The 27,769-nt window shown below is 41.9% G+C and overlaps 1 protein-coding gene across 3 annotated transcripts in view; it reads right to left on the minus strand.

The window, feature by feature from the left end:
• The window catches only part of CLSTN2 (calsyntenin 2), a 669,035-nt gene that overhangs the window by 160,828 nt on the left and 480,438 nt on the right, over window positions 1-27,769 (minus strand). For all 3 annotated transcript variants that reach the window (XM_002759542.6, XM_078354097.1, XM_078354096.1), the window contains 3 exons: window positions 22,542-22,737; window positions 21,612-21,820; window positions 5,716-5,865 (listed from right to left, as the gene is read on the minus strand). In XM_002759542.6, coding sequence (XP_002759588.1) covers window positions 5,716-5,865; window positions 21,612-21,820; window positions 22,542-22,737 — 555 coding nt within the window. The remainder of the gene's footprint in view (window positions 1-5,715; window positions 5,866-21,611; window positions 21,821-22,541; window positions 22,738-27,769) is intronic.

Consider the following 27,769-nt stretch of genomic DNA (forward strand, 5'->3'; position numbering starts at 1 on the left):
GAGACAGTGTCTCACTCTGCTACCCAGGCAGGAGGGCAGTGGTGCAATACCAGCTCACTGCAACTTACACCTCCCAGGTTCAAGGGATTCTCCTGCCTCAGCCTCCCAAGTAGCTGGGTTGCAGGCAGGCACCACCACGCACAGTTAATTTTTTGTATTTTTAGTAGAGATGGGGCTTCACAATGTTGGCCAGGCTAGTTTCAAACTCAAGGCCTCAAGTGATCTACTTGCCTCGGCCTCCCAAAGTGCTGGGATTATAGGTGTGAGCCACCATGCCTAGCCCGTTTCCTTCTTTAAATGATGCTTTGTCGACAATGGCTCATCTGCTAAAGGTGGAAAACAGGTTATAAAACAATATATAGTAAAAGTAAAAATAATGCTCTTAGAACTCAAATAGGATATCTGGTTCCACAAATGACTCCTTACTCATTCTTTCTTGCGAGGCCCCATATAACATCCTGTGAACTGCTTAGGTAACCATAGGTCCTTACTATGAGGACAGCATTTAAAACCTCTCCTTCCAATCCTAACTACTCTGCTAAGACCCTGCCCGTAAAGCCTTCAAAGATAGCTTTTGTAGGTCATTTCTTTCTTAATCCCTTAAGACAGACACTCAGTGCTATAGAGTGAAATGTTTGTGTCCTCTCCAAATTCACATGTTAAAACCTAATCCCTTAAAGAAAATGTAGTTCATATATATACATACACCATGGAATACTATGCACCCAAATAAAGGAACAAGATCATGTCCTTTGAAGGGACCTGGACAGAGCTGGAAGCTATTATCCTCAGCAAACTAATACAGGAACAGAAAACCAAACACAGTATGTTCTCACTTATAAGTGGGAGCTCAAAAGTGAGAACATGGACGCTGGGAGGGGAACAACACACACTGGGGCCTGTCAGGTGGTAGGGAGGAGGGAGAGCATCAGGATAAACAGCTAATGCATGTGGGGCTTAATTCCTAGGTGATGGGTTGAAAGGTGCAGCAAACCACCGTGGCACACATTTACCTATGCAATAGACCTGCATGTCCTACATATGTATCCCAGAACTTAAAATTATATTAAATGAAAAAGAAAGGCTGCAAATTCAAACACTTGGCATGAGAGGCAGGATGCTAGCCTGTCTTTAGGTGTCCTGCTACAGGTGCACCACTTTCCTAGTTCCTAATATAAGTTTTCATCCCTGAAAACTAGAGCTGCTTCTAAGCACACTGTGAGTTCTCAAAACTCAGGACAAAACAAAGAGAAGTAGTTCTCCCTTCCACTCACACAGGTCTGACTTATGCTTTGAGCCATCCTCTTCCCTGCCAAGTGAGAATGGGAGTGTTCCCTTCAGCAGAGTTCCACCTCACTACAGAGTGAGCTGACCATTATCACCTGTTCAGAATTACAACCTCAGAATACAGCAGAGAAGACAAAGCTCACATAAAAGCAAGATGTATGTGCCTGGCATCCTGGGCTTATTTTCTGGAGGCAAAGTCTTCCTTCCTCCCCTTGCTGCAAGCCTAATCCTCAATAAGCCCCACCCTGCCCATTGGTAAGTGATGCTAGCAAACACACTTTTAGTTCATGCTTAGGTGATGGATGGAAAGTTCAGTGCCATGGGCTGCAAGAAGTGTGGTTCTGCCCTAAGGAAGCCTATATCCTTTTGAGAAGACCAACCCACAGAGAAAATACAGGAATTAGAAAACCATAGCCATGGTAGATAATGCTTTAGCCAAGGTCTGAAAGACAGATGGCAAAAGAGCTGGGGTCTGAGATGGCCTGAGAAGGAAGGAGAGGTTCCAGCTGTGGGCAGGGTCCCTTGCTCTGAGAAAACTCCCTGGAAGAAGCTGGCTGCAGTAAGAACTGGGTGACATGCGGATTGAGAGTGCTTGGGAGAAACGGGAGCTCTTGCATGTAATGGATTGCATTCACTGTGCTGCAATCCCCTCCTGCTTGAAAGGAAATGGTTTAGAACAGGTACCAGAATTCAAACTGCCAAAGTGCATTTGCTTGGTTACTCCAGTTGCTTGTGAGAAGTCAGTTTGGGAGGGGCCTCTGTTCTCCCAGTGAATAAAGTAGAATTATGTCTGGCAAATGCACACAGCCCCTTCTCAGCTGGATCTGAGGGAATTGAGGCTCAGTGCAGCTCCTCACCCTGACCTCAAAACCTCAGCCACCCACCCTCCCCTACCACAGGCCTCTCTAATCTTGCTTTCCACATCTCTCCAGGCACAGCTGTTTATGCAAGCCAGACCACTCTCCTTGTTTCTTCATTGGTCCCCTGAATGTCCTCCCCTCTCTGTGTTCCTTATCTATTTACAAAGTGCAACCCTATACCAGCTCCAAGAAAAGCCAACCCTTTTCTCCAAGGCACCTGATGCGCTTTCACAGTAAGGGGCAGTCTGAATGATCTGCAAGTAGCAAGCAAGTCAGTAAACATGGTTCATTCCAGTCTGCTCCACACAGCTGGGAGAAGGGGCAGACAAGAGACACACAACTCAGACCAGCTGTGGTCAGTTTGTCCCTGGAGAAAGGTGTACTTCCAGCTAAGAGGCTGGAGCCCTGACCAAGCATATTAAGAGAGAATAGGCCCCAAGATGAGTGAGTAAGAGTTGAGGGTTGTCCAAGTGGAGGAATGAAGTGAATTAGTAGGCTGGGAGGAGGACAGGAGGTTCCCCTCTAGGACTGAGGGCTGGAACAGGAATGTAGAAAGGCACTGTGACCTGCTATACCTATCAGAGAGCCTGGAGGGCCTGTCTACGATCTGGAAGCCTACTGGGCAGTGACTGAGAGAGACGACATCCCAGACTCCGGCTCTGGATGCCAAACACAGATTGGCAGTTTGAATTCTTGTACCTGTTCTAACTCATTTCAGTTTAGGAAGGAAGGAATTGCAAGGGGAAAGTGGGAGGGAGAAGTGTAAGGATGAAGAACTCGTTGTCGGCTTCTGCCACCACAGGCTGGCAGCTAAGGCAGGCAAGCCACCATGAAGTAGTTGATTCTGATGTTACACTTGTTTAAATCACTTTGCCCGACACTAGTAGTGGATGTAGGGAATTGCCTCTTCCTTCTTTTCTTTGTTCCACAAAGATACATTTTTTCTTTAACCAAAGTTTTGCTGACCACTCCTCCATTGTTAAACACTTGCTAAGTGCCTGCATCATGTCTGGTTCTGTGCTGGGCACTGGAAACAAAACAGCAAATGGGCACCAGCTTTGCCCTACAGCAACTCACCGTCTGGAGCTGCAAACAGCCGTGTGCACTATCGTGCGGTGCTCAATACATTCTTCACACGTAGAGTTAAACATTGTGACCAGGTTTTCCCTTGCATACATTTAATAAGTACAGATTCTGTTAGGAAATTACATTTAAATACAGGAATCAACTGTAATCACAAATCTACAGGTGCCTCATTCGTCAAAGTCAAAGAAGTGCTGGGACTGCTCTCCCGACACAGCTGTGCTCTTTGCTTTTCCCTCTTAAATGCTCACTGTGAACATATTCCATGCATAGAGAGTTTATATAGATTTTCCAGGTTTTCTTTACAAGGGACACACCTTCACTGGAGCTAATCGCCTTGAGTCAAAAACAAGGCGAGTTCTTCTTTACTCAGATAACTTTTCATTTATTCATTCATTTGTTCATTCGTTCATTCATTCAATGACTATTTCTTGAGCACCTACAATTGGCACTGGACACTGTGCTAAGCTTGAGAAATTCAGTGGTGAACAAGACAGAATTCTGTCTGCAGGGTCCTCGGGTCCAGTGAATTATACCCAATCAGAGCTCAGGCTCCCTGAGGTTGGGAAAACAAAGTTTCCCACTCTGGCTTATCCTTCTTTCTATGTCTCTTCCTTGATCCTAAACAGACTGACACAAAGATGACTCTGCTTTGTTCTTTTAACTCTCATGTGCCTTACCTGTGGTTCCTCTACTGAGCATTTCATCTTTTCTACTTCGTTCAAAGGCAAACCACTCTGGCTCTCTCCAGAGGCGGGTTAAATTACCCCTTCCAATCTTTTCAGTTTTAAGTTTAAGGGAGATCAAGTTGTGCAAGGGAGGAGTGCTTTGAGAACTGCCTTCTGAGGGGAGTGATGCCCCTCAGAAGGTAGTTTCTCAGACTGATGTCCTGCCAATCTGACCCTGATGAATTGAATTAGAAAAGAATAACTGACTAGAAGGTAGTCATTCAAAGAGTGACCAGGGATTTATAGGGTGGTCTGGCATCAGTCTTCACAACAGGGATGTGAGTGACTAACACAGACTCTCTAGGGAATTTAAGAATTAAAGATACCAGACAGAGAAAGAGAAAGAAAGAGAAAAATAACAGGGAGGCAGAAGCTTAAAGATACACTAAGAAAGGCAGTACACAGAAATGAAGCACTTTATGAGTTATGAGTAAGTAATAGCCTGCAGCATCTTCAAAAATGAAGTAGAGACAGGGAATCATCGGGCAACCAAAACAGTGGTGCAGAGATAACTCGAGAATCCCTGCTCAGCCACCAGATCTATTGGCATCACCACTAGAGCTATTATTATTCCACAAATCACTCAACTCTTTGTAAGGTTCATCTATGCAGCTGTCCTCACCTTTCATACTTGCTCTCAGTTCAGTACTAGAGCATCCTACTATCTAAGAGTGACCTAAGCATTTACTTTTCTTTGCATTCCAAAAGATCTAAACTGACGCAAAAATGAACCTCCATCCAAAGCCATTGCTTCTTCATTCCCAGAGGCAACATTTCATATACTCCCTAATCCAGAGGCTGGATTCTGGGTCTCCCACTTCTGCCTGTGTACACTCTGTGTGAGCACAAAGAACATGATGACTTTCCCCAGGTGTTGATCAGTGATGCAAAACTTGAAATGCATCAGCTAGACCCAGCACCCTAGGGTAAAGTGAATAGGCTTGCTGGCAATTTCTCCTACATGCTGTGAGATAATTACTATCCATCAAAGATGTCATGAGATTTGAAAAAAGGGAGCACTGGACAAACTGGGCACATGAGGTTAGAGGAGATGTCTCTGACATTCTCAGCAGAAAAATGGGGATAATATATCACCTAAGAGTTGGGAGAATAAGCAAGCAACTTTGTTTCTTACAGCAAAGTGAGTGTACTTAAAAAAGTTATGCGTTGGACCTGTATGTTCGTTGTGGCACTGTTTACAATAGCAAAGACCTGGAACCAACCCAAATGCCCATTGATGATAGACTGGACAAGAAAAATGTGGCACATATACACCATGGAATTCTATGCAGCCATAAAAAACGATGAGTTTGTGTCCTTTGTAGGGACATGGATGAACCTGGAAACCATCATTCTCAGCAAACTGACGCAAGAACAGAAAATCAAACACTACATGTTCTCACTCATAGGCGGGTGATGAACAATGAGAACATATGGACACAGGGAGGGGAGCATCACACACTGGGCTCTGTTGGGGGTGCTAAGGGAGGGACAGAGGTGGGTGGGGAGGTTGGGGAGGGATAACTTGGGTAGAAATGCCAGATATGGGTGATGGAGGGGGATGGAGGCAGCAAACCACCTTGCCATGTATGTACCTATGCAACAATCATGCATGTTTTGCACATGTACCCCAGAACCTAAAGTGCAATTATATATATATATAAAAGTTGTGTGTTGTGATGATTTGAGGACATGTATGGCACCATCTGTACACCAGACCATGCTGCCTTCACACAGGACTGATAAAACAGGCCTACCTTGCCAGCCAGGCTTGCAAACTGGCTTCACGTCCACCTGCACCAGGGTGTCCTGAGCAGCGGGCTTCTGTCCACAGTCATAGGCGGTCACCAGGATCTCATACTGGTGTTGTTTGTCATAGCTCAGCTTCTCGGTATTCCTGATGTTGCCTGAGGAACAGGGATGTTCAAAATCATTTCAGGTCAATCTAACCAGAGTGTCCTTCTTCCAAATTCCTTCTCCACTCCACCCACCTTCACAAAAAGAAAGTGACCCTTTTCCATATCTGTTTGTAAAAACAAGGGCAAACAGGAGCATGGCTCTGCTTGTGGCCTGTTTATGTTCTGGTGGCAAATTTCTGGGAACCACTGGCTGAAGCCACCTAGCGGTGCAATAGGACTGCCAGGGAATTTCGAGCACACACCTACAATCCAACAGGCTTGTGTTTACAGGTAATGGGTTGCCAGAAAACATCCTCTTAAAGTACAGCCATGTGATTGTGTCCCTGGTGTAGGGCAAAGACCACTCATCTGCAAGGATATCTTTGGAAAAAAGATGGAATTCAGAAAATGTCCTGACACATATTTTTTCACATCTGGGCTTGTCGCCAGGAATGTTCACTGCCTCATCTCACATTAGTCTGCTACCAAATAGGAAGTAAAATCAATAAGAAAACATGTGATCTCCCTTCTGAAAGTGACATAGAATAACAGATTTATTGCCCTGAAGAAGATACTTTTATTTTCTAAAAGAGACCAAGTAATGTTTTTCTGAGTCATTTGTGTGCTCCTGTGGGTTTGATATTATGATTCTGAAATAAATATTTGGTCATTAATGAGAAAAATTTTAATTATTTTTTCTGATATACAATTTTAGTTTCAAAGAACTAATAAAGACCTAAAGTGCACTTAATACTTTTAAGCTTTTAATTATAAGAGATTATTTTGCTGAGAATGATTTCATTCCTACCTTTTTTTTTGGCAGCAGAGTTGACAGAAAATTAGAATTCAAATGTTATCATCTTTTACCAGAAACTTTAAAAATTGAAATTAAAAAACAAATCAACAAAACAGGCCAGGTGCAGTGGCTCACATCTGTAATCCCAGCACTTTGGAAAGCTGAGGTAGGCTAATGGCTTGAGGACAGGTGTTTGAGACCAGCCTGGCCAACATGGTAAAACCCCATCTCTTAAAAATTAGCAAGAAGTGGTGGTGCACATCTGTAGTCCCAGCTACTCAGGAGGCTGAGGAACAAGAATTGTTTGAACCTGGGAGGCAGAGGTTGTAGTAAGCAGAGATTACAACACTACTCCAGCCTGAGTGACAGAGCAAGATTCTGTCTGGGGAAAAAAAAAGTGAGCCGAGATCACACCACTACACTCCAGCCTGGCAACAGAGCAAGACTCCTCTGTTTCAAAAAAATCCAAATCAACAAAATAAACAGGGAATGGCTGACTCATACACACACACACACACACACACACACACACACACACACACACACAGAGAGAGAGAGAGAGAGAGAGAGAGAGAGAGGGAGGGAGGGAGGGAGGGAGGGAGAGAGTGAGAGTGTGTCTTGCTCTGTCTTTGAGGCTCGAATTCTGTGGCATAATCTTGGCTCACTGCAATCTTCCACTTCCTGAGTTCAGCCTCCCAAGTAGCTGGGACTACAGGCATATGCCACCATGCCTGGCTAATTCTTGTGTTTTTGTAGAGATAGGGTTTTGTCATGTTGGTCAGGCTGGTCTTGAACTCCTGATCTCAGGTGATCCACCTGCCTCAGCCTCCCAAAGTGCTGGGATTACAGGTGTTAGCCACTGCACCAGGCCTGACTCAGGCATATTTTTATATTTCATCAAAACTAAAGAAAAATTACATCAACGAGCTTTCTTTTCCATTCTAACTGCTGTGTATTGTTTATGCAAATTGAGAGAACATGGAGTAAAACAAGAAAGCTTAGATTAAAAAAGTCCAATAATGATTTAAAGATATAATTTTTAAAAAAAGGGTCTACCAATTACCCAATATTAGAGAAACAGTATTAGTACCAGGCCATGAGCAGGTGCTGCACGTGTGAATCTATGTGAAGGTGGGAGGAGCAGGGAATGGGAAGTGGGAGGACGCTGACTGATGTCCAGGAGGGAATACGAAGTTGCCCAAGACACTGTATCAAGAATTAGAATAATCTACTCTGCTATCTTCTCTGGACTATTTCTTTTTTTTCTTTTTCTGAGACGGAGTCTCACTCTGTCACCAGGCTGGAGCACAGTGGCGCGATCTCGGCTCACTGCAACCTCCACCTCCCTGGTTCAAGCAGTTCTCCTGCCTCAGCCCCCCGAGTAGCTGGGGTTACAGACGTGTACCACTACGCCCAGCTACTTTCTGATTTTTAGCAGAGATGGGGTTTCACCATCCTGGCAGGATGCTCTCGATTTCCTGACCTCATGATCCGCCCCCCTCGGCCTCCCAAAGTGCTGGGATTACAGGTGTGTGCCACTGCGCCTGGCCCTTCTCTGGACTATTTCTAAAAATGCAACTGCATCTGCCAATTTGAGATAGAATTTAGTTAACAATATAAATAGTTTGACTTAATATAAAAATATATTCAGTCAAAAATGTTTGAATAAAAGTGTGTTTAATGTGTTTCTAGGTTAGTGGCTGGTGATCAGAATCCCTTTTGTTTCTCCCCAATTACTGTTTCCCTCCCAGTTCTGAGGACCGGCACAGGTCTGGGATGGCTCAGCATTGGTTGGTAACACTCCCCACGGATTCTGTTAACAAACTTGCATGTGGTTATAGTTATCACAGGGGAGGAATTCTGTCACGTGCAAGTACTGTAATAACCATGAAAAGTATATTTTCACAACATCACATTGAATTTTGAAAAAAAAAAAAGTTAACTTTCTTTAAAATTAAATGGCTCTCAACAGACACTCCTCTTACGGAAGGAAGGCTCAGCATTTACAATCTGTGCAACGTTAAGCAGACCAAACACTATTGATTGTGGTAGAAAAATAAACACACAAGCCGAATCCTTGGCTCGATTTGTTGCAAATCTACTTTTGCAAGGAGTCTTAATGAAACTGAGAGACTAATTTACCTTCTCCACCACCACCAACTTCATGCATGTGAAAATGAGTTTCAAAGCACAGATTTTGAAGCATTAGGTCAAAACTGTGACCAATTGTTGCATGGGAGGAGGTCATATTTGGATAAGATACACATTTAAAATTTTTTTGAAAGCTCAGAAAAGTCATGAGTTTTGCTTCTGTTACAGTTGTATCTTTTTCTCCCATATTTGAATGATTTTTCTACTCCTATCTTCTGTGGGAAGACCTAATCCCACAGTTAACCATAGTAAACATCAGTCCTTCGACCTCTCTCCAAATGAATTTCAGAAATTCACCTTCAAAGAGCAACCAGTCCCTATCTTGCATATTAGTTTAGCTTTTTTTTTTTTTTTTTTTTTACTCTGGGAGAGTGGGGGTAGTGGGGGCTGAGGGGATGAGATAGACATACTGACCAACACCCTCCTTCTAGTGGAGTTTAAATTGGAACAATCTTATCTGAAAAGCTACTTGACAATACACGCCAGTAACTTTGAAATTGCTTGTACTATTTGGGCATGCAATTCCTTCTCTAAAAAAATGATACAATTGCAGATATATGTGCAAATATGTTCATCTAAGTATTATTTATTACACTGAAAAGTAGTCTGACGGCATGAGGGAAGAACTAAGCATAACATCTATGCATAAGATGGATTGTTGTTCAGCAGTAAAGTGGTTTTTATAAAGAATGTTTACAGATGGGGAAAATACATATAATTAAATGTTAAGTGGGAAAGGAGGAGGACAAATGCAGGGATATTGTGGCCCTAATTTTGTTTAAAAACTTTACAGAAAAACTCTTGAAAATATGACAAGCTGTTAATAAGGGTTACTTTGGCAGGATTATGAGTGACTTCATACTGTTCTGTGCTTTCTGAATTTCCCACCCAAGGCATTTCTATTCATATAGGAAAGAAGTATCTTCATTCACGTTAAGAATGAGCAGACTTTAGGATACACTTGGCTCAGAAGCACGAGTCCTGTTATTATATAGTCTCAGCTGGCCTCTCTCCTGTCAGAGGGCAGCCTTCTAACAAAGAGACAGGCCAGCTGAGGCTGCATGATGACCAACTGCTTGAAAAGTAAAAAATCTGCCAAGTGGTAATGGGTGTCATTGAGAGCCTGCTGCTCCCTCCACTGTTATTCCCTACCATGGCTGAGTGGTGGGCTTGTGCCAGAGGCTCTAGCACATTGTTGGCATCAATTCAGGGAATAATATCATGGCACAAGAACAATATTTAGTTCCCATTTTACTGGTGAGGTTCTGAGACAAAGTTCAAGTAACTTGTCAAAGACACCCCCCTCCCCCCCGCCACACACACACACGAACGAGTGGTTGATGCAAGTGTCGGGTCCACCAATTGGGATTTTTTAAGCTTTATTGAGGTATGATTGACAAATAAAAATTGTATATATTTAGGGAGTATGTGATGTTTTCATATATGTATAGATTATTAAATGACTACCATGATCAAGCTATTTAACATATGCATCATGTTACATAGTCACCTGTGTGTGTGTGTGTGTGTGTGTGTGTGTGTGTGTGGTGAACTTAGTTGAGATCTACTCTCGGCAAATTTCGAGTATATAATCCATTACTATTAGCTATATCCCCACGCTGTATATTCTCCAGTACTTACTTATCTTATATTAATAACTAAAGTTTATACCCTATGATCAGTATCTTCTCTCTCCCCCCACTCCCTCCCCAACCCCTGGCAACCACCATTCTACTCTCTGTTTCTGTGAGTTCAACCTTTTAAGATTTCATGTGGCATTTGTATTTCTGTGGCTGGGATAGTTCACTTAGCATAACGTCCTTTAGATTCATCCAAGTTGTTGCAAATGGCAGGACTTCCTTCTTTTTTTTTAAGGTTGAATACTATTCCATTGGATGTATGTCTCTCTCACGTATTGTTTTATCCATTCATCTGTTGACAGTCACTTAGGTTGCTTCGGTATCTTTGCTATTGTGAATAATGCTGCAATAAGTATGGGAGTGCAGCTATCTCTTCGAGATACTGATGTCCCCACCCCCACTCATGGATATATACCCAAAAGTGGAATTGCTGAGCCTATGGCAGTTCTATTTATAATTTTTTTTGAGGTACATCCATGCTGTTTTCCATAATAGCTGTACCAGTTTACATTTTCACCAACAGTCTACAGGGAATCCCTTTTCTTCACATCTTCACCAACATTTCTCCTCACTGACTGTTGGATAGTAGTCATCCTAATAGTTGTGTGTTGACAGCTCATTGAGGGTTTGATTTGGATTGTATTGGTAGTTACTGACATTGAACATCTTTTCATATGCATGTTGACCATTTGTGTGTGTGTATCTTCTTTGAAAAAACATCCTGAATGGTCCTTTTGTACATTTTAAAATCATTTTTGTCTATTGTGTTATATGAGTTCCTTATATATTTTGGATAACTCTTTATTGCTTATATGGTTTACAAATAATTTTCCCATTCTGTAGATTGCCTCTGCATTTTGTTGAATGCTTTCTTTGCTATGCAGAAGCTTTTTATTTTGACGTTGTGCCACTTGTTTAATTTCGCTTTTGTTGCCTATACTTTTGGTGTCAAATTAAAAAATCATTGACACTACCAATGTCAAGGAGCCTTCCCCCTATATTTCCTCCTAGGATTTTTATAGTTTTAGGTATGTGTAAGTCTCTAATCCATTTTGAATTTATTTTTAAATATGGTGTAACAGAAAGGTCCAATTTTGCTTTGTTTTGCTTGTGGATATCCAGTTTTTTTCAGTACCATTTATTCACAAGTCTATTCTTTTCCGTTGTGTGTTCTTGGTGCTTTTCTTGAAAATTAAGTAACTGTATATGTGTGAATTTATTTCTGGGTTCTCTATTCTGCTCTATTGGTCTATGTGTCTGTTTTTATGACACTACACACTATTTTGGTTACTACAGCATTGTAATATAATTTATAGTTTGAAATCAGGAATTGTAATGCCTCCAGGTTTGTTCTTCTTGTTCAAGGTTGCTTTAGCTATTTGAGGTCTTTTGTGATTCTATTTGAATTTTAGGATTGTATCTTCTGTGACTATGAAAACTGCCATTGTAATTCTGATAGAGATTGCCCTGAGTCTGTATATTGCTTTGGGTAATATAGACTTTTTTTTTTTTTTTGAGCCTTTTACCAAGGCTGGAGTGCAATGGCACGATCTCAGCTCACCACAACCTCCACCTCCTGGGTTCAGGCAGTCCTCCTGCCTCAGCCTCCTGAGTAGCTGGGATTACAGGCACACGCCACCATGCCCAGCTAATTTTTTGTATTTTTAGTAGAGATGGGGTTTCACCAAGTTGACCAGGATGGTCTCGATCTCTTGACCTTGTGATCCACTCGCCTTGGCCTCCCAAAGTGCTAGGATTACAGGCATGAGAATATAGACATTTTATTTAAAAATTTTAAAATAGTTTTAGGGGTACAAGTGGTTTTTTGTTATATGAATTGTATAGTGGTAAAGTCTAGGATGTTGATGCAACTATCACCCAAGCAGTATACGTTGTACCCAATGGGTAGTTTTTATCCCTCCCTCTTCTCATCTTTCTCCGTCTGAGTCTCCATTCACCATTGTACCATGCTGCATGCTTTGCATACCCATAGCTGAGCTCTCATTTATAAGGGAGAGTGTGCAGTATTTGGTTGTTGATTCCTGAGTAGAACATTTTAACAATATTAATTCTTCCAATCCATAAACATGGAGTATTTTCTAATTCATTTGTGTCTTCTACATTTTCTTTCATCAATGTTTTAGACTTTTCTGCATAAAGCTATTTCACCAACTTGGTTAAATTATTTCTAAGTATTTTATTTTTTTGGTGCTATTGTAAATGGATTTTTAAAATTTCTTTTCAGGATAGTTTGTTATTAGCATACAGAAATGAAAATAATTTTTGTATGTTGCTTTTATATCCTGCAACTTTACTAAATTTATATAACAGTTACAACAGCCTTTGGTGAACTCTTTTGGGTTTTCTCTATGTAAAATCATGTAATCTGCAAACAGATAATTTTACTTATTCCTTTATTATTTGAGTACCTTTTATTTCTTTTTCTTGCCTAATTGATCTGGATAGAACTTTCAGTACTATGTTGAATAAAAGTAGTAAGAGTGAGCATCCTTGTCTTATTCGCAAACTTAGAGAAAAAGCTTTAAACTTTTCACTGCTGAGTGTGGCCTCGTAATATACAGCCTTTACTGTGTTGAAGACATTCCTTCTATATATTATTTGTTGAGAATTTTTATCATGAAAGGTGATGAATTTTGTGAAATGTTTTTCTGCATCTATTCAGATATCATATCTTTGTCCTTCATTCTGTTAATGTAGTATATTACATTTATTAATTTGTATATGTTGAACTTTGCTTACATCCCAGGGCTAAGACCCACTTAATCATGGTGTATGATCTGTTTAATGTGCTGTTGAATTTGGTTTGCTAGTATTTTGCTGAGGACTATTTTTACATCTATGCTCATCAGAAATGCTGGCTTGTAATTTTCTTTTCTGGTACTGTCTTTGTCTGACTTTGATGTCAGGGTAATGTCAGCCTAATCAAATGAGTTTGAAAGTGTTCCCTCCTCTTCAATGTTTTGGAAGAGTTTGAGAAGGACTGTTATTAGTTATTTTAATGTTTGGTAGAATTCAGCTGTGAAGCCATCAGGTCCTGGGATTTTCTTTGATGGGATATTTTTAAAAAATATTATTATGAATTCTCTCTTCTTATTCATGATTGGTCTGTTCAGATTCTCATTTCCTTATGATTCAGTCTTGGTCGGTTACATGTCTTTAGGAACTTTTCTGTTTATCCTAGGTTATCCAGTTTGTTGGTGTAAAAGTGTTCTCAGTCTCTCATCCTTTGAAAATTATTTCAGTGGTATCAGTTGTAATGTCTTCTTTCTCATTTCATCTATTTGAGTCTTGTCTCTTTTTTCTTAGCCTGGCTAAAGGTTTATCAATTAGTTTATTTAAAAAACAAACTTGGTGTCATTGATCTTTTTATATTGTCTTCTAGTGTTTATTTCAGTTATTTCTGTTCTAATCTTTGTTATTTCCTTCCTTTTACTAATTGGAGGTTTAGTTTGTTCTTGTTATAGTTCCTTGAGGTATAATATTAGGTTGTTTATTTGGTATCCTTCTTCTTCTTAAAATTAGGTGCTAATTGCTATAATATTCTCTTGTAAAGCAGCTTTTCCTACATCTGAAAAGTTTTGACATATTGTGATTTCATTTTCATTTGCCTCAAGATATTTTTAAAATTCTCCTTTTGATTTCTTCTTTGACCCATTTGTTGTTCAAGATCATGTTACTTAATCTCACTATTTGTGAATTTTCTAGTTTTTCTTCTATTGATTTCTAGTTTCATACCATCAAGGTGGACAAAAATATTTTATATGATTTTAAATTTAAGACCTGTTTTGTGGCTGTAGTGAATGCTTACAATTTTATGTTGCCTTGTTATTCATTTTGAATATTAGTTGGACTTCCCCATACCAGAAGCAGGACTCAGTCACTTTTTACACAGTCTCCAGTTCTACACCTCCAAGTTCCTCTGTGTGGCTAATTCAAATAACCGCCTTATACAATAGCCTCCTGGTGACCAGTTCCCCATGGGACAGCTAGATATAGCCTACTTGCCTGGTCCTGCTGCCCCTCATACTCTGCATGGACTGTGGGTCCTGCTGCCCCCATACTCTGTATGGACTGTGGGTCCTGCTGCCCATCATACTCTGCATGGACTGTGCAGATATGCCACAGTGACTACCTTTCAGTGAATATGTGGCCTCCTAGAAATCATGCCTGCTTGCTTTAAAGCCACCAATTAAAACTCCCTATGGGAAATCTGTTTATTAATACTTTGAATTCAATTTAAAAAATTGGCTTATGAGTTTCTGTTTCTCTACAGCCTGTACTTCCTGATCTCTGTCTGTGTGGCCTGTAGTCATGCCATGTATTCCCAGAATCAGTAGGTACTAAAACCTTTTAAACTTTCACACTATCGTTGTATCATTGAAGCTGTGCCCACAGCCCAATTTCCAATGGCAAGGCTGCCTCAAAGGAATCCTTTTTGGTGAATTCCCCTGCTGATGTTCTTTTGTCTGAGCTTCTGGTGATTGCTGGAGACAGTAGCTACCAGCTAACTTGGTGAAGAAATTTGAAGCATTTCACTGAAAACAATGACCTAACATGTGATCTTCCTGGAGAAGGTTCCATGTGTACTGTATATGCTGCTGCTGTTTGATAAAACGTTCTGTGTATGTCTGTTAGGTCCATTTGGCCTAAAGTATAATAGTCCAAATCCAGTGTTTCCTTACTGATTTTATGTCTCAATGCTCTATCCATTGTTGAAAGTAGAGTATTAAAGATTCTTACTAGTCTTGTATTGTTGTCTATTCCTCCCTTCATATTTGTTAGTATTTACTCTATATATTTACATGCTCTAGTGTTGGGATGTATTTTACAGTTGCTGTATCCTCTTAATATATTTACTTTTTATTATCATATAATGACCTTCTTTGTCTGTTGTTTGACTTAAAGCCATTTTATTTGATATAGGTATAGCTACCCCTATCTCTTTTAGTTTCCATTTGTACAAAATCTTTTATCATATCTTCATTTTTATTATTTGCATGTCCTTAAAAGTGAAAGGAATTTCTCGTAGGCATCATATAGTTGGGTCTTGTTTTTTATCCATTCAGCCACTCTATGTCTTCTGATAGGTGTATTTAGTCCATTTACATTTAAAGTAATTACTGATAGGTCAAGACTTAATATTGCCATTTTGACAACTTTTCCTGGTTGTTTTGTCCATCTTTTGTTCCTTTCCTTCTCTCTTGCTGTCTTTGTGATTTGGTAATTTTCTGTAGTGGTATGCTTTGACTCCTTTCCTTTTAATTTTTGTGTATCTACTACAGGCTTTTGCATTGTGGTTACTGAGGCTTACATGTTATAAAACATCTTATGGTTATATCAGTCTACTTAAAGCTGATAAAAATATAACATTAAATGCACATAAAAGCCTTGCACTTTTATTCCCCTATTTTATATTTTTGATGCCAAAATTTACATGCTTTTTATATTGCATATTCATTAACAAGTCATTTTAGCTACAATTACTTTAATACTTTTGTATTTAAATCTTTAGAGTTTTAAGTGATTTACATACCCTCTTAGTAATATTTGAATATTTTGAATTTGAATATATACTGATCTTTACCTATGAGTTCCATACTTTCATATGATTTTGTATTAATACGGGACATCCTTTTGTTTCAGCTTGAAAAACTCCCTTATCATTAATTGTAAGGCAGATCTAGCGGTGATGAATTCCCTAAGATTTTGTTTGTCTGAGAAAGTGTTTGTTTCTCCTTATTTCTGAAGAATAGCTTTTCCAGGTAAAGTACTCTTGGTTCGTATTTTTTTTATTTCTTTTTCTTTCAGCAACTTAAATATATAATCCTATTCTTTTCTGGCCTGCAAGGTTTCTGCTGAGAAATCCACTGATAGCTTCAGTGAAATTCCCACGTATATGATACGTGTTTTTTGTTTCTTTTGCTGCTTTCAAAATTTTCTGTGTCTTTGATTTATTGACAGTTTGATTATAATGTGTCATGGCAAAGTCTTTTGGGGTTGAATGTGATCAGAGACCTTTAAGCTTCATATACCTAGATGTCCATATCTCTCCCTATATTTGAGAACGTATCTGCCATTATGCCTTTAAATACTCTTTCTGCCCTTTCTCTTTCTTAGCCATGTAAATATCCCATAACATGAATATGAGCTCTCATGATAGTGTTGAATACATTGTGTAGGCTTTCTTGATTTTTTAAAATTCTTTCTGCCTTTTTTCTCCTCTTACTGGACAATTTCAAATTACCTGTCTTTAAGTTTGCTTATTCTTTCTTCTGCTTGATTGAGTCAGCTGTTAAAGCTCTCTATCACATTTTTAAAATTCAGCCATTGTGTTCTCAAGCTCCAAATTTTGTTTGGTTCTTTTTAGGTTTTCTATCTCTTTGTTAAACTTCTGGTTTTGTTCTTCCATTGTTTTTCTGATTTAGTTAATTATCTGTGTTTTCTTGTAGATCACTGAGTTTCTTTAGAACAATTAGTTTGAATTCTCATCAGGAATTCAATGGTATTCTTTGGAGTTGATTACTTACGGACAGTGTATTACTTACTGACAATTGCTTTGGTGCTACAATATTTCCCTGATCTTTTATGATACTTGTAGTCTTGTGTAAGTGTATAAGCATTTGAAGAAACAATCACCTTTGCAGACTTTATGAACTAGATTCATGAAGGAAAATTCTTCACCTATGGGGAGGTGAGGGTGAGGATAGGTAATGCTGGAGAGCACTGTGGCACCATGCTTAGTGCCTAGTGTATGGTGGCTTCAGGTTTTGGAGAGGGATGCAATGTCTTATTGATTCAGGTAGCTGAGGTCTGTAACATTTGCGGCTGTGTGCTCCTTACTGTGGCAAAGGCTGTGGGAGGTCCACAGTGGCTGACAGGACTGTAGGTATATTCAGCCATGTCCTGGGTCCAGTGACAAAGGACTGGTCCAGGGAGCAGGGAGAGTCAGGGCCACTGCTGTGTTCACACTCAGCTATGGATATGCACATAATGGTTAGTGCTGGGGCAGAGCCAACTGTGGTTATATGGTGGCTGGTGGCATGTACATGCATGACTATAGGAGTCAAGGCTCATGGCATACACATGTGCAATTGTAAGGACCAGCTGTAGGCACCTATGTAGTGGTGGAGGCCGCCAATGGGAGTTAGGCCAACTACATGTGCATGTGCAGCTATAGAGATCAAGCTGGAGGTATACATGTAGGCAGCTGCAAGGATCAGCTGTAGGTATAAGCACAGTGGTGGGGGCCAGGGAAAAAAGTTGGGGCTTGCATGTGTACAGCTCTAGGAGCCAGGGCTGGTGATAAGCATGCGTGTGGGCACAGAAGCCAGATACAAGCATATTTTCAGCTGCTAGACCTGGTGATGGTGATGCTCTGCTGCACACAGCTAAGAGCTTCGCCACAGGTACACAGATGGTGGTGACAAATGGATATTTGGCTGGAGCCCAGACCATTTTGGGGCATACATGTAGTGGCTGCCCTGGGTTCCTGGGTTGGGGTGTCTACAATGGCAGCAGCCAGGGCAGCTTTGGGGAGAGAGGATGAAGAGATGTAGTAACACAAGCATCTAGAAACTGTAAAAGTGAAAAATTGTGGGGTCCTCAGCAAAAATTGTGAGGAACCCTGTGGCTGTACTGGTTGTTGGTTTCCTCAGTGGCAGAAGCTGCTGAGTTCCACAATGGCAACAATGTGGGGTCCTTGGCAGTGAAAGCCAGTCAGGGGTGTGTGGTGTCTATGAGGCTGTTGAGATCCTGAGGGTAGAAGACAGCTGGGGTCCTATGCAGAGCAGTCACTAGGGACCGTGGTGGCTCCTGCCACATGGCTGATACTGGTAGCCCGACCCATCTTTGTTCCCAGATGTCTCCAAATGTCTCAGCCATGCTGATCTCCCCAGTTATTTGGGGTGGGGTAACACTGAAACAGGTCATTCTGGGGAGTGTTCTGAAAGCTTAGGAAACTGGGTGTTCATCTCGTTATCCTTTTCTCTTCAAGGGTAACTTCAGAGCTGAGGAGTTCCCTCTCTGTGCTAAGCAATGCTGGCCTGGGGGATGAGATGATGCATGCAAAATGAAACTGTCCTTCCTACTCTTTTTGTGCAATTATCCTCATTATTTTTCTTGCACTGTGTTGCTGTATCATCTCAGTTGGACTCCTGAGCTCCCCTACAACTATTTTCTTTCATAGATAGCTGTCTGATTGTACTTTGTAGGGGAATGAAGGCTGGGATCTCCTTCTCTGCCATTTTGCTGACATTGCCCCTTACTTTGTGTTTGCAAAGTTAAATACCACTGCCATTCACCCTGTAAATTATCAGTGAGGAAGTGCAGTCTGATGGAAAGGCTTTGGGACTCACACTCAGGAGACTTGGGTTGAGTTCTGGCTCTATCACCGCTGTGACAGTGTCATTAGGCTAGCTCTTTAGGTTTTAGGATTCAGTTTTGAGGACCCAAGCTCTGCTTATCTCAGCAACACTAGCTAGCAGATGAGGTCATCTCAAATAGAGCTACAACTTCCCAAGATGAAGGCAATGTGATGAACTCATAATTTACCTTCTCATAATTTAAGTCTGGTAAATAAATCTCATGTCCCAATAACCCAGGTAAATATTTAATAACCGTGGCATCATTGATTGAGTGTTCTCTCTGTATTCCAGATACCCTGCAAACAGTATTCCCACACACTGCTTCTCCTTGAGTCCTCATAATCCCACAATGCGGTAAGGCCTGATACTGCCATAATTTCATAGGGAGGAATCCAAAGGGAGGGAGTCTGAGGGCCTCTGGTAGGAAGAGGGGTAGTCTCTAGTTAAAGACAGTCAGATTGACTCCACATTGTGTCTTCTATTCTCCCTGCTGCCATTCTTACTCCACCAGCAAAGAGCCTGGCAGGTTAGAGGGCCAGGAGACATCTATCTGAAGCCATGTGGTAGAGGAAACCTAGGCCCCAATGAGCAGGCTCTAAATTCAGCAGCACTTTCCTTATGAGCATGCAAAGTACTTCTTCAAGGAGCCGGAAAGGTCGCTCCAAGAAACTGATGGAAAAGGGCCAATTGGGAAGCTCATTAGAATGTGAGTCATTTCTGTGAGTGCCCCTAGGACCTGCCTTCATTACATGGAGGACTGCTTTCGTACACCTCGCCGTCAGGGGCCCACACTCCCTGGGAATCCCCATTCTCTTCTTCATCTTAGGTTGTAAACCAGCATCAGAGGCAGAGGCCTGGCAAAGGCCCATTACTCACTTTTAATGAGACAGCCAGGGAAATAAATTGGCATATGTTAGCAAAATGGCTCATCAAGGTGAGTAATTATCTTCATGACTGGGGCTGTTTACCCTCCAAAGAAAGAATTTGCATCTCATCTCTCACTGGGCTGTGGCTCTTCAGCACTAGGGCAGGAGGCCACGTAGAGCTTGACCACTGAGCACATATACCTCTACTTGTCTAGTCTTGCTGTTCACCATAGCCTGGTCACTCCCCAAATTCCAAAGCTTTTATGGGATACACTGCACAACTGACCATACAGGAAAAGAAACCCAGAGGAGAAAAAAAAAATACAAAGAAGTTCTTTTATATGTTATGGAGCAGTGCGTGCATATGTGTGTCCCTGCAGTGGGACAGGCCAGCCATTCCACAGAGCCTGTGGGAGAAACTATCAGGGAATGGTTCTGAAAGCCTCTACTAATTAAAATTACTTTCTTCTTAGTTTTGAGCCCAACTTTAAAGTCCTATATTTCCTCCTTTGCTTGTGCATTGATATTGTGCCTTGTACAATTATCATCTTGTGCTGTCCAGGTATGTAATTGCCTTTTCCCCATGTTTTAGCATTTTAGAGGGAAATTACCTTATTATTATTTTTCTGTCTTACAGATACTAGTTTTGTCTTCCAAGACAGATCCTAAGCTACTTAAAGACAGAGACAAGTGTGTCTCCTTGGCTTCTATCCCCTATGGCATTTGCCACAGTCTCAGGGTGCAGAAGACAATGTCACAGAGTAAGTTTCTACCTGGTCTTAACATCGAGAAGGGCTGGGTTTCTCCTGAAGGTGTGCAAGCAGGTAGCTGATGCTATTTACCTTTAGATGTTGGCTATCAGGAGGTATAGAGCTAATTTGCTGCCCAACCCTGGTTCATGGCATGCTTTATGCACCAACTTCGCCCTTCCTGCCACTGGATTTTCTGTTTTATCCCCCTAGATGATGAGCTCTACGTGGACAGGCCCGTGTCTGTCTTGAGTTCCACTCCATCTCCTTTCCAATGTTCGGCACCATGCCTGGCACTCAGTAAACACTTAAAGAATGAATGGACTTCGAGTTTTGCAACTTTTGCATCTTTGTGTGCTACTTAAACCTTATTGAAAACAAAGTAGGAAGAACATACAAACACCCAAAAACTCACACTAATAATTAAAGAATGTACTTGGCAAATAATTACATTTGATTGTACGTGTTGAAGATGTTGAAATTTACAGTTAAAGTGGGCTGAGCTTGTTGGGCCTCTGGTTGCAGTGTTTATATTACAATGAGTTTTCTATTCATGCTGATGGGGAAATATCTAAATGGCTTTATAGGAATGTTTTCAGTCTTGTTCGGTCTGGAATGGGGTTATTGCGGGAGGGTTCTTTCATTCTTCATTCTCAGTGGGGTTGAAATTCTCAAAAAGGACATTGGCAAGAACTTTATAAAATCCTGAATGAATCTATGGTTGAGAAGGTATTTCAAAAGTCCCACCTTCTCTGTTAGCATTGCTTCATCTGGGGGCAATAGGGCTGGTATTATGACTTATTACATAGGAAAGGGACCCAGATATGGCAGAGCTGATGGCATGGCTCACATTTGGGTGACAACTAGAAAATCTGTCCAGGAAACCAACCATCTTCCGTATCTAGATATGTGACACTGTGAGTTGCATAGACTACATTGAGTGAGTAGGTTTCTGAGGTTCCCTGGGGGTGTTTTAGACCTGGCAGGGCTGCTAATCAGATAAGGCCATTACCTCAAGTCTGGGACTGAGTGCTGGGTTATGGAGCTCAGACCAAAGATGGCAAGGGAGGCAACACTTGCCAAGCACATTCAGAGGCCTTGTTGGGCCTTCAGAGAGGAGGCGGTGGATTTGTTTTCCTGATCCCACGGGGTCCTCCGAGGACACTCACCATTTCTGTCGATAGCAAAAGGCACATCTGTGGTGACGATTTCATAGTTGCAGATCTGGCTGTACTGGGGGGAGCAGTCCTCGTCAACAGCCTCCACCTGCAGAATGCTGTCATAGATCTTGCCCTCCGTCACAACAGTTTTGTAGGCTGGCTCTTTGAAGGTGGGAGCAAACTCATTGACATCCTTCACCTGGATATGGACCACGGCCCTGGGACCACACACAGAAAGGAAGGGATGGAGGTAAAGAGAGGTTCACACTAACCTCCTGCACCTCCTGGGGGCACTGAGTCCCAAGGCCAAGCGAAAGCCAGTGGGGGCAGTTGTCTGAGTGTCCCATCCTCCCTCTCACTGGAGACCCTCAACTTGCCCTTGCTGTGACGCTCTTAGATGAATCCATCACAGAGAGACTTATGCCCTTCTCTCTGCCCCAGCTTCAGGCAACAGATAACCTGTTCATTCTTCCCTCTATTCATCCACTCCTCCATTCAGTAACAATTTAACCCCTCTTACTCTGTTAGGCTCTGAGATGGACTTCATAAGGGAGAAAGCAGTGACAACCCACAGTGAAAAGTGCTGTGACAGAGAGCATCTTATGGCACTGCAGAGGCCCAGGGAAAGGTCCTGACCAGATCTGCAGGGGTGGGCCACTTAGGAAAGGCTTCCTGGAAGAAGTGACCCCTAAACTCAGACCTGAAGGTAAAACAGGAGTATCTTCAAGTGAACAAGAGGGAGTAGAATATTCCGGGTGTAGAAAGTAGACTGTGAAGATGCCTGCATGGGACTGGAGAACTGGCAAGCAGTTGAGCAAAGTTGGAACACCATGGTGTGACCAGGGGTAAACATATCTGAAGAGCAGCATGTGAATGAAGTAGGGTAGGCACAGGGCACAGGAGGGAGGGGCATCCAGAGGGCTCTGTCAGGCCACTCACTTGTGTGACTTTTTCCAGGCTGTCTCATGGGGTCCAGCACCACAGTCATAGGCCTGGATGATGAATGTGTACTCCTTCTGAAACTCACAGTCAATGGGGCTCTTAGCACGGAGCCGGCCCTCCCCTGATGTCTTGTTTAGCACCACGGCCTCAAAGGGCAGCTCCTGGCCGTGGATCTTGAACGCACAGATTTCTCCTGCAGAAGGATGGAAGACAGTGAGTGGGAATCCTGAGAACTGCCAGAATAAAGACAGTGTTTCCATTGGAACAGATTCACAAACTCAAAACCTCCATGCAATTCATTCCAAACACATAGCATGGACCATGAGCCACTAACATCAGCATCACCTGGGAGCTTCTTAAAATACGGAATCCCATGCTCCCCCTAGACCTTCTGAACTGGATCTGCATTTCAACAGGATCCTCAAGTGATGTGTTTGCTCACTAACGTATGAGCAGCACCGCTTTTCTCCTTCCTTTACTGCATTGCTGCAGCTACGTTCCCTCTACCTCTCCCACTTCTCCATTTTCTGTCTCCAGCCACGACTTCCCCTTCCAAGCTGCAGTTTTCTCTTTTAAAACAGTGGGGGAGAGTCTATGTGCGTTCCGGAGTTCCAGAGTCCCTGTGGAGCCTGAAAAGCAACATCTTAAAGAGCTGAACATGTGGTGACATTAATTCATTTCTCTCCTTCAGTTGGGTTAATGTTTATTATAACTACTTCTAAGCGTTAAAATTATAAGGCCATGAGAATATCTCCTTTTCTTCTCAATCAATGTATGTTTATTTATTGAAATCCAACTGCATGCAAAACCTGTTGTGCATGTCTTGGGAAGTGCTGAAAATTTGATACATGTCCTCTGTCCCTATTGAGAAAATTTACAGACTGGTTGGAGAGATGAGATGTAGCTGTCCAGAGAGATCATATAGCGGAAAGTGGTATGTGAGCACCATGTTTTCTATAGCTGAAAGAGTTCAGCTATAGGCTTTAAGGGAGCAAAACAGAGGCCAAGAGCCCAGAGGCCTAGATTCACATTCCAGGCTTGCCACACTAACTGGCTTAAGTCAAATTATATTGACTGTCTGGGTCTCTACTGTGTCATCTGTAAGATGGTCCCAAAGATGGTGGTGAGCCAGGGGACATCTACCCTAAGATGCCCCAGCCCTGGTCTAAACTGTCTCAGCTGCACTGCTGAGGCCAGGGAGGGGCAAGCAAGGTACCTAGGGTGCACCATTTAACAAGGCCCTTCTCTTAGGGTAACCAAGGCACCCCCTTGCCTCACCCTAGTTCAGGTCCTGCCCAGCTATTCATAAGAGCTGACACAGTGATGAGAAGGAATAACATGATTGCATGCTTGCTCTGCACCAGGCACCGAGCTTTCTACCTCTACCCAGGGAACCTCCTTTGACCTTCGTAAGAAACCTGCGAGGCAAGCATTTTATACCAATTTATTCAATTTTTTTTTAAAAGAGAAAAATCAGAAAGGTTAAATACTTGCTCAAGGTCACAGAGCTAAAGTTGAATATTAAACCCAGGTATGGCTGCTTCCTTAGTCCATGTACTTTCTATCCCACCATACCCTCTCCAAACAGCCCCATAATTTTTAAGGAACCACCCCATAGATTGCTTCTAGAAACCATCTATATTCTAATTCGAGTCTTATTCAGCAAAGAAATCATCTGATTTACATATAGGAAGCATGCCATGACCTCTTACTAACACAGTTTTCCAAGATGTTCAATCAGTATCAATCTTACCTTTATGCTTTTTTTAAAAAAAATTAATTGATCCTCAATTTCATTATTAACATTCCCTTTTCACTACCACCCCCATCTCCCAACCCCCACCACCGCCCCTCCTAGCCATTTCTCAATGTATTTGTGGAATAAATGGAAAGACACGTTGTGGACCCCATTCCAACAAGAAGGCTGGTTCCCATTCACTTCTGTATCTTGAGATCACTTGGCGTTTCTCTACTGTGCGTTCTGACAAGTTCTGCAGCCTTCAGGGCGGGAGAATATGGTTTCTCAAATTCTCAAGTTTAATTTCTGCTCTAAATTAGCAGGGCTGAATAGATGAACCTCCAAAGTGCCTGCCCTGTGATTCTCTCCCAAGATCAATGCCAATATGAGAACATTACCAACAAATGTGTCTAGACTGTTTCTGGGGCATTCTCTGGAGTGCCCAACCAGTGCCATGGTTATAAGGCTAATTAGACCATTTGTCTTTGAAGACTCAAGTTAAACCTAGAATAGATGAGTGTAATCTTCTCTTGGAAAGATCTGATCACAACCGAAGTACGTCTCAAGACTCAAAATCCTTAGCAACAGAAAAGGAGAGGAGGGAGGGAAAGAAGACAGAGAGGAAAGAGGAGATACAAAGGGAAGACAAGATAAAGTTTAGGTGACAAATTTCCATCTACTAAACAATTCAATTCAATAGAACTAACTTTTCTGAGAGTTGACCAAGTCTCAGGCACTGTGCTAGGCCTGGGTACACGAAGACCAACAACTTGGGTGCCTTAAAATATAAGGAGGCTTTATCCTCAAGTACTTTTTACCTAGTAGAAAAGACAGACAAGTAAACAAGGACAACCAAGATCCACTTAGTTCTCATCAAACCCTGGAACAGAACCTAACATTCACATCACCCTCATTAAGTCCACGTCTTCACCTGACACTTGGATTCTGGTTGCAAAACTATTCATTCGTTTATTCATCCACCTCATAAATATTCATTAACCTAAAAATATTTATTAGAGACTATGTACCAAGCACTGGTAAAGCAGTAATTAACAAAACTGGACCAAGCCCTGGCCTACAAGCTGCTTGCAGTCTGGTAGGAAGGGAAATAAGCAGTCAAATCATCAGTACCTGAAAGAAGGATGGTGATTGTACATCCTTTAATGTATGAGTACATTAAAGGAGAGCTACGTGGTGCCGAAAGTACTCTGACCTGGTCAGGCAAGGCAGGGAGGGCCTCCCTAAGAATATGATGCCTTAGGACTCTTCAGCAGAAAGGAACATGCTGAGTTCAAAAGACTGCAGGCCCAGTATGGCAAGAGTGGAGGCCATGGGGCAGGGCCAGCTTCACAGGTGTGTGACCTGAGAGCCACCCCGGCTCCTGTGGTCAGAAGCATCCTCCTGAGTTTGGTTTAAATCTCTTCTGTCTCTGTCTTGATTTTTTTTTTTAAGATGGGGTCTTGCTTTGTCACCCAGGCTGGAATGCAGTGGTGTAATCATAGCTCACCGCAGCCTCAAACTCCTGACCTCAAGCAATCCTTCCAATTTAGCCTCCTGAGTGGCTGGAGCTACAGATGTGTGCCACCAACAGCTAGCTAATTTTTTTATTTTGCAGAGACGGGGGTCACATTATGTTGCCCAAGCTGGTCTTGAACTCCTGGCCTCAAGCTATTCTCCTGTTTCAGCCTCCCAAAGTGCTGGGATTACAGGTTCGAGCCACTGTGCCCAGCCTCGAAGTTCTTAATAATTTTATCTTTGAACATGTGTTTTGTGAAAAAGGTCTGATGGGACAATGGAGCATGTTATGAGCAGAAGACATGGGTGCAATATGCATGTCCACCACGTCTTGCTGCCCCATTTGCATATAGCTTTCAGAATTCCCATGGACCCACAACATATGGGATTTCAGTGGGACTCAGAGTGAGAACAAGGTAATCATGTTATATCTTCAAGTGAGTAAGTAGGAAGCCGACCTCCCCAAGAGGCCACACTTTCCCTTACAACAAGAACTTGTTTCAAATGCAAAAAGAGAGAGTGGAAAACTAAGAAATGTGAACAACCAAGGAACCTGTTGTAGCCTTTCTTATTCATGTCACATCCAGTGTTAGCCAATCACCTACACTGAAAATGCTGGCAGAGAGGAAAAGGGAAGATCAGACGACCCATTGCTTGTTTTCTTTTCAGGCTGCCCTTGCTATCAGTTACCCAAAGGTAGAGAGTCATATTCACACAAACATAAAGATGGGGAATAGACCCTAGGGAATACAAATGGAAAGACAGAGGCAGGAGGCAAGGTTAGGAAAACGACCTATTGGGTACTATGCTCACTTCCTTGGTGAGGTAATCAGTCATACTCCAAACTCCAGCACAAAGCAATATACCTTTGTAACAAACCTGCACACATACCCACGGAATCTAAAATAAAAGTTGAAAAAGTAAAAAAAAAAAAACTGAAATGAAAACAGTTGAGTTTGTTTTGTGTAGTATATATAGTATTGAAGTAAGAATTAAATATATATGCATGCATGAACTATAAAATACAAATTCTGTAATTTTGGTATTCCACATGCTAGTTAAATGCTCTTATATTTGCATTTAAAAATGGGCATTGCATAATATAAAAAGTAAAATTCAAGCTAATAATATAAAGTTTTTAATATAACTTTACTTAGAACTATACCAAACAGAAGTTTTAAAACATCATGACAAGTTGAAAGAGAGACTTCTGGAAGAAAGGTCCCAGGACAAAATTCCAGAAAGATATTTAAAACTGCAGTTCTCAATGTCAGTGTAAGACACATTGTGCTGTCTTGCGTATTATAAGAGAACTTTTTTGGTGAGGGGTGTCACTAGAACTTGTTACTATACTAACAAAGCACTGCAGTGGGAGGATGATATACTTAAGTAAAAGTTCAGGCCTACTGGTTTTCATATAGAGATATCACTTTCAAAATCTTGCCCTCCAATATGCTTTTGGGTGGAAGAACTGCTACTGTGCCAGGAACTGTGTGTGGACAACACACAGATGAGCATGGGCGTGAGGCTAGCCACAGGCTGCGTGGAAAACGATGCCAGCAGCACCAGGCCACCAGGCCTTGGCTGCCATCTCACATGGGTTGTGGCCCAAGGCGGCTGAACTGGGGCTTCACCAAGAGCCCCCTTCAGGGCCAGACCAGAAGACGAGCCCCTGCTGTGCCTGAGTGAGATGTGATGACCCCGGACCCTCAGTCCTATGAGCAAGTATCTCACGGTTACCTGCTTCTCAGCAGAAATGCACCTCCTAAGACACCAGCACAAGTTGGTGTAGTTGTCTCTTAATTCCGCACAAAGGATTCTGGGGGAAAGGTGTTTAACTTGATTTTTAGAGTACATTTTGCTCCTTCCTTTGAATACATTTGAATAACAAAGTATGCTAACTTTATTTTTTAGATGAGCCTCGGAGAGATTAAGTGTTCATCCAAGGTCACTCGGACAGCACGAAGCAGGT

This window comes from Callithrix jacchus, chromosome 17, assembly GCF_049354715.1.
Source record: "Callithrix jacchus isolate 240 chromosome 17, calJac240_pri, whole genome shotgun sequence".
Taxonomy (NCBI): Eukaryota; Metazoa; Chordata; class Mammalia; order Primates; family Cebidae; genus Callithrix; species Callithrix jacchus.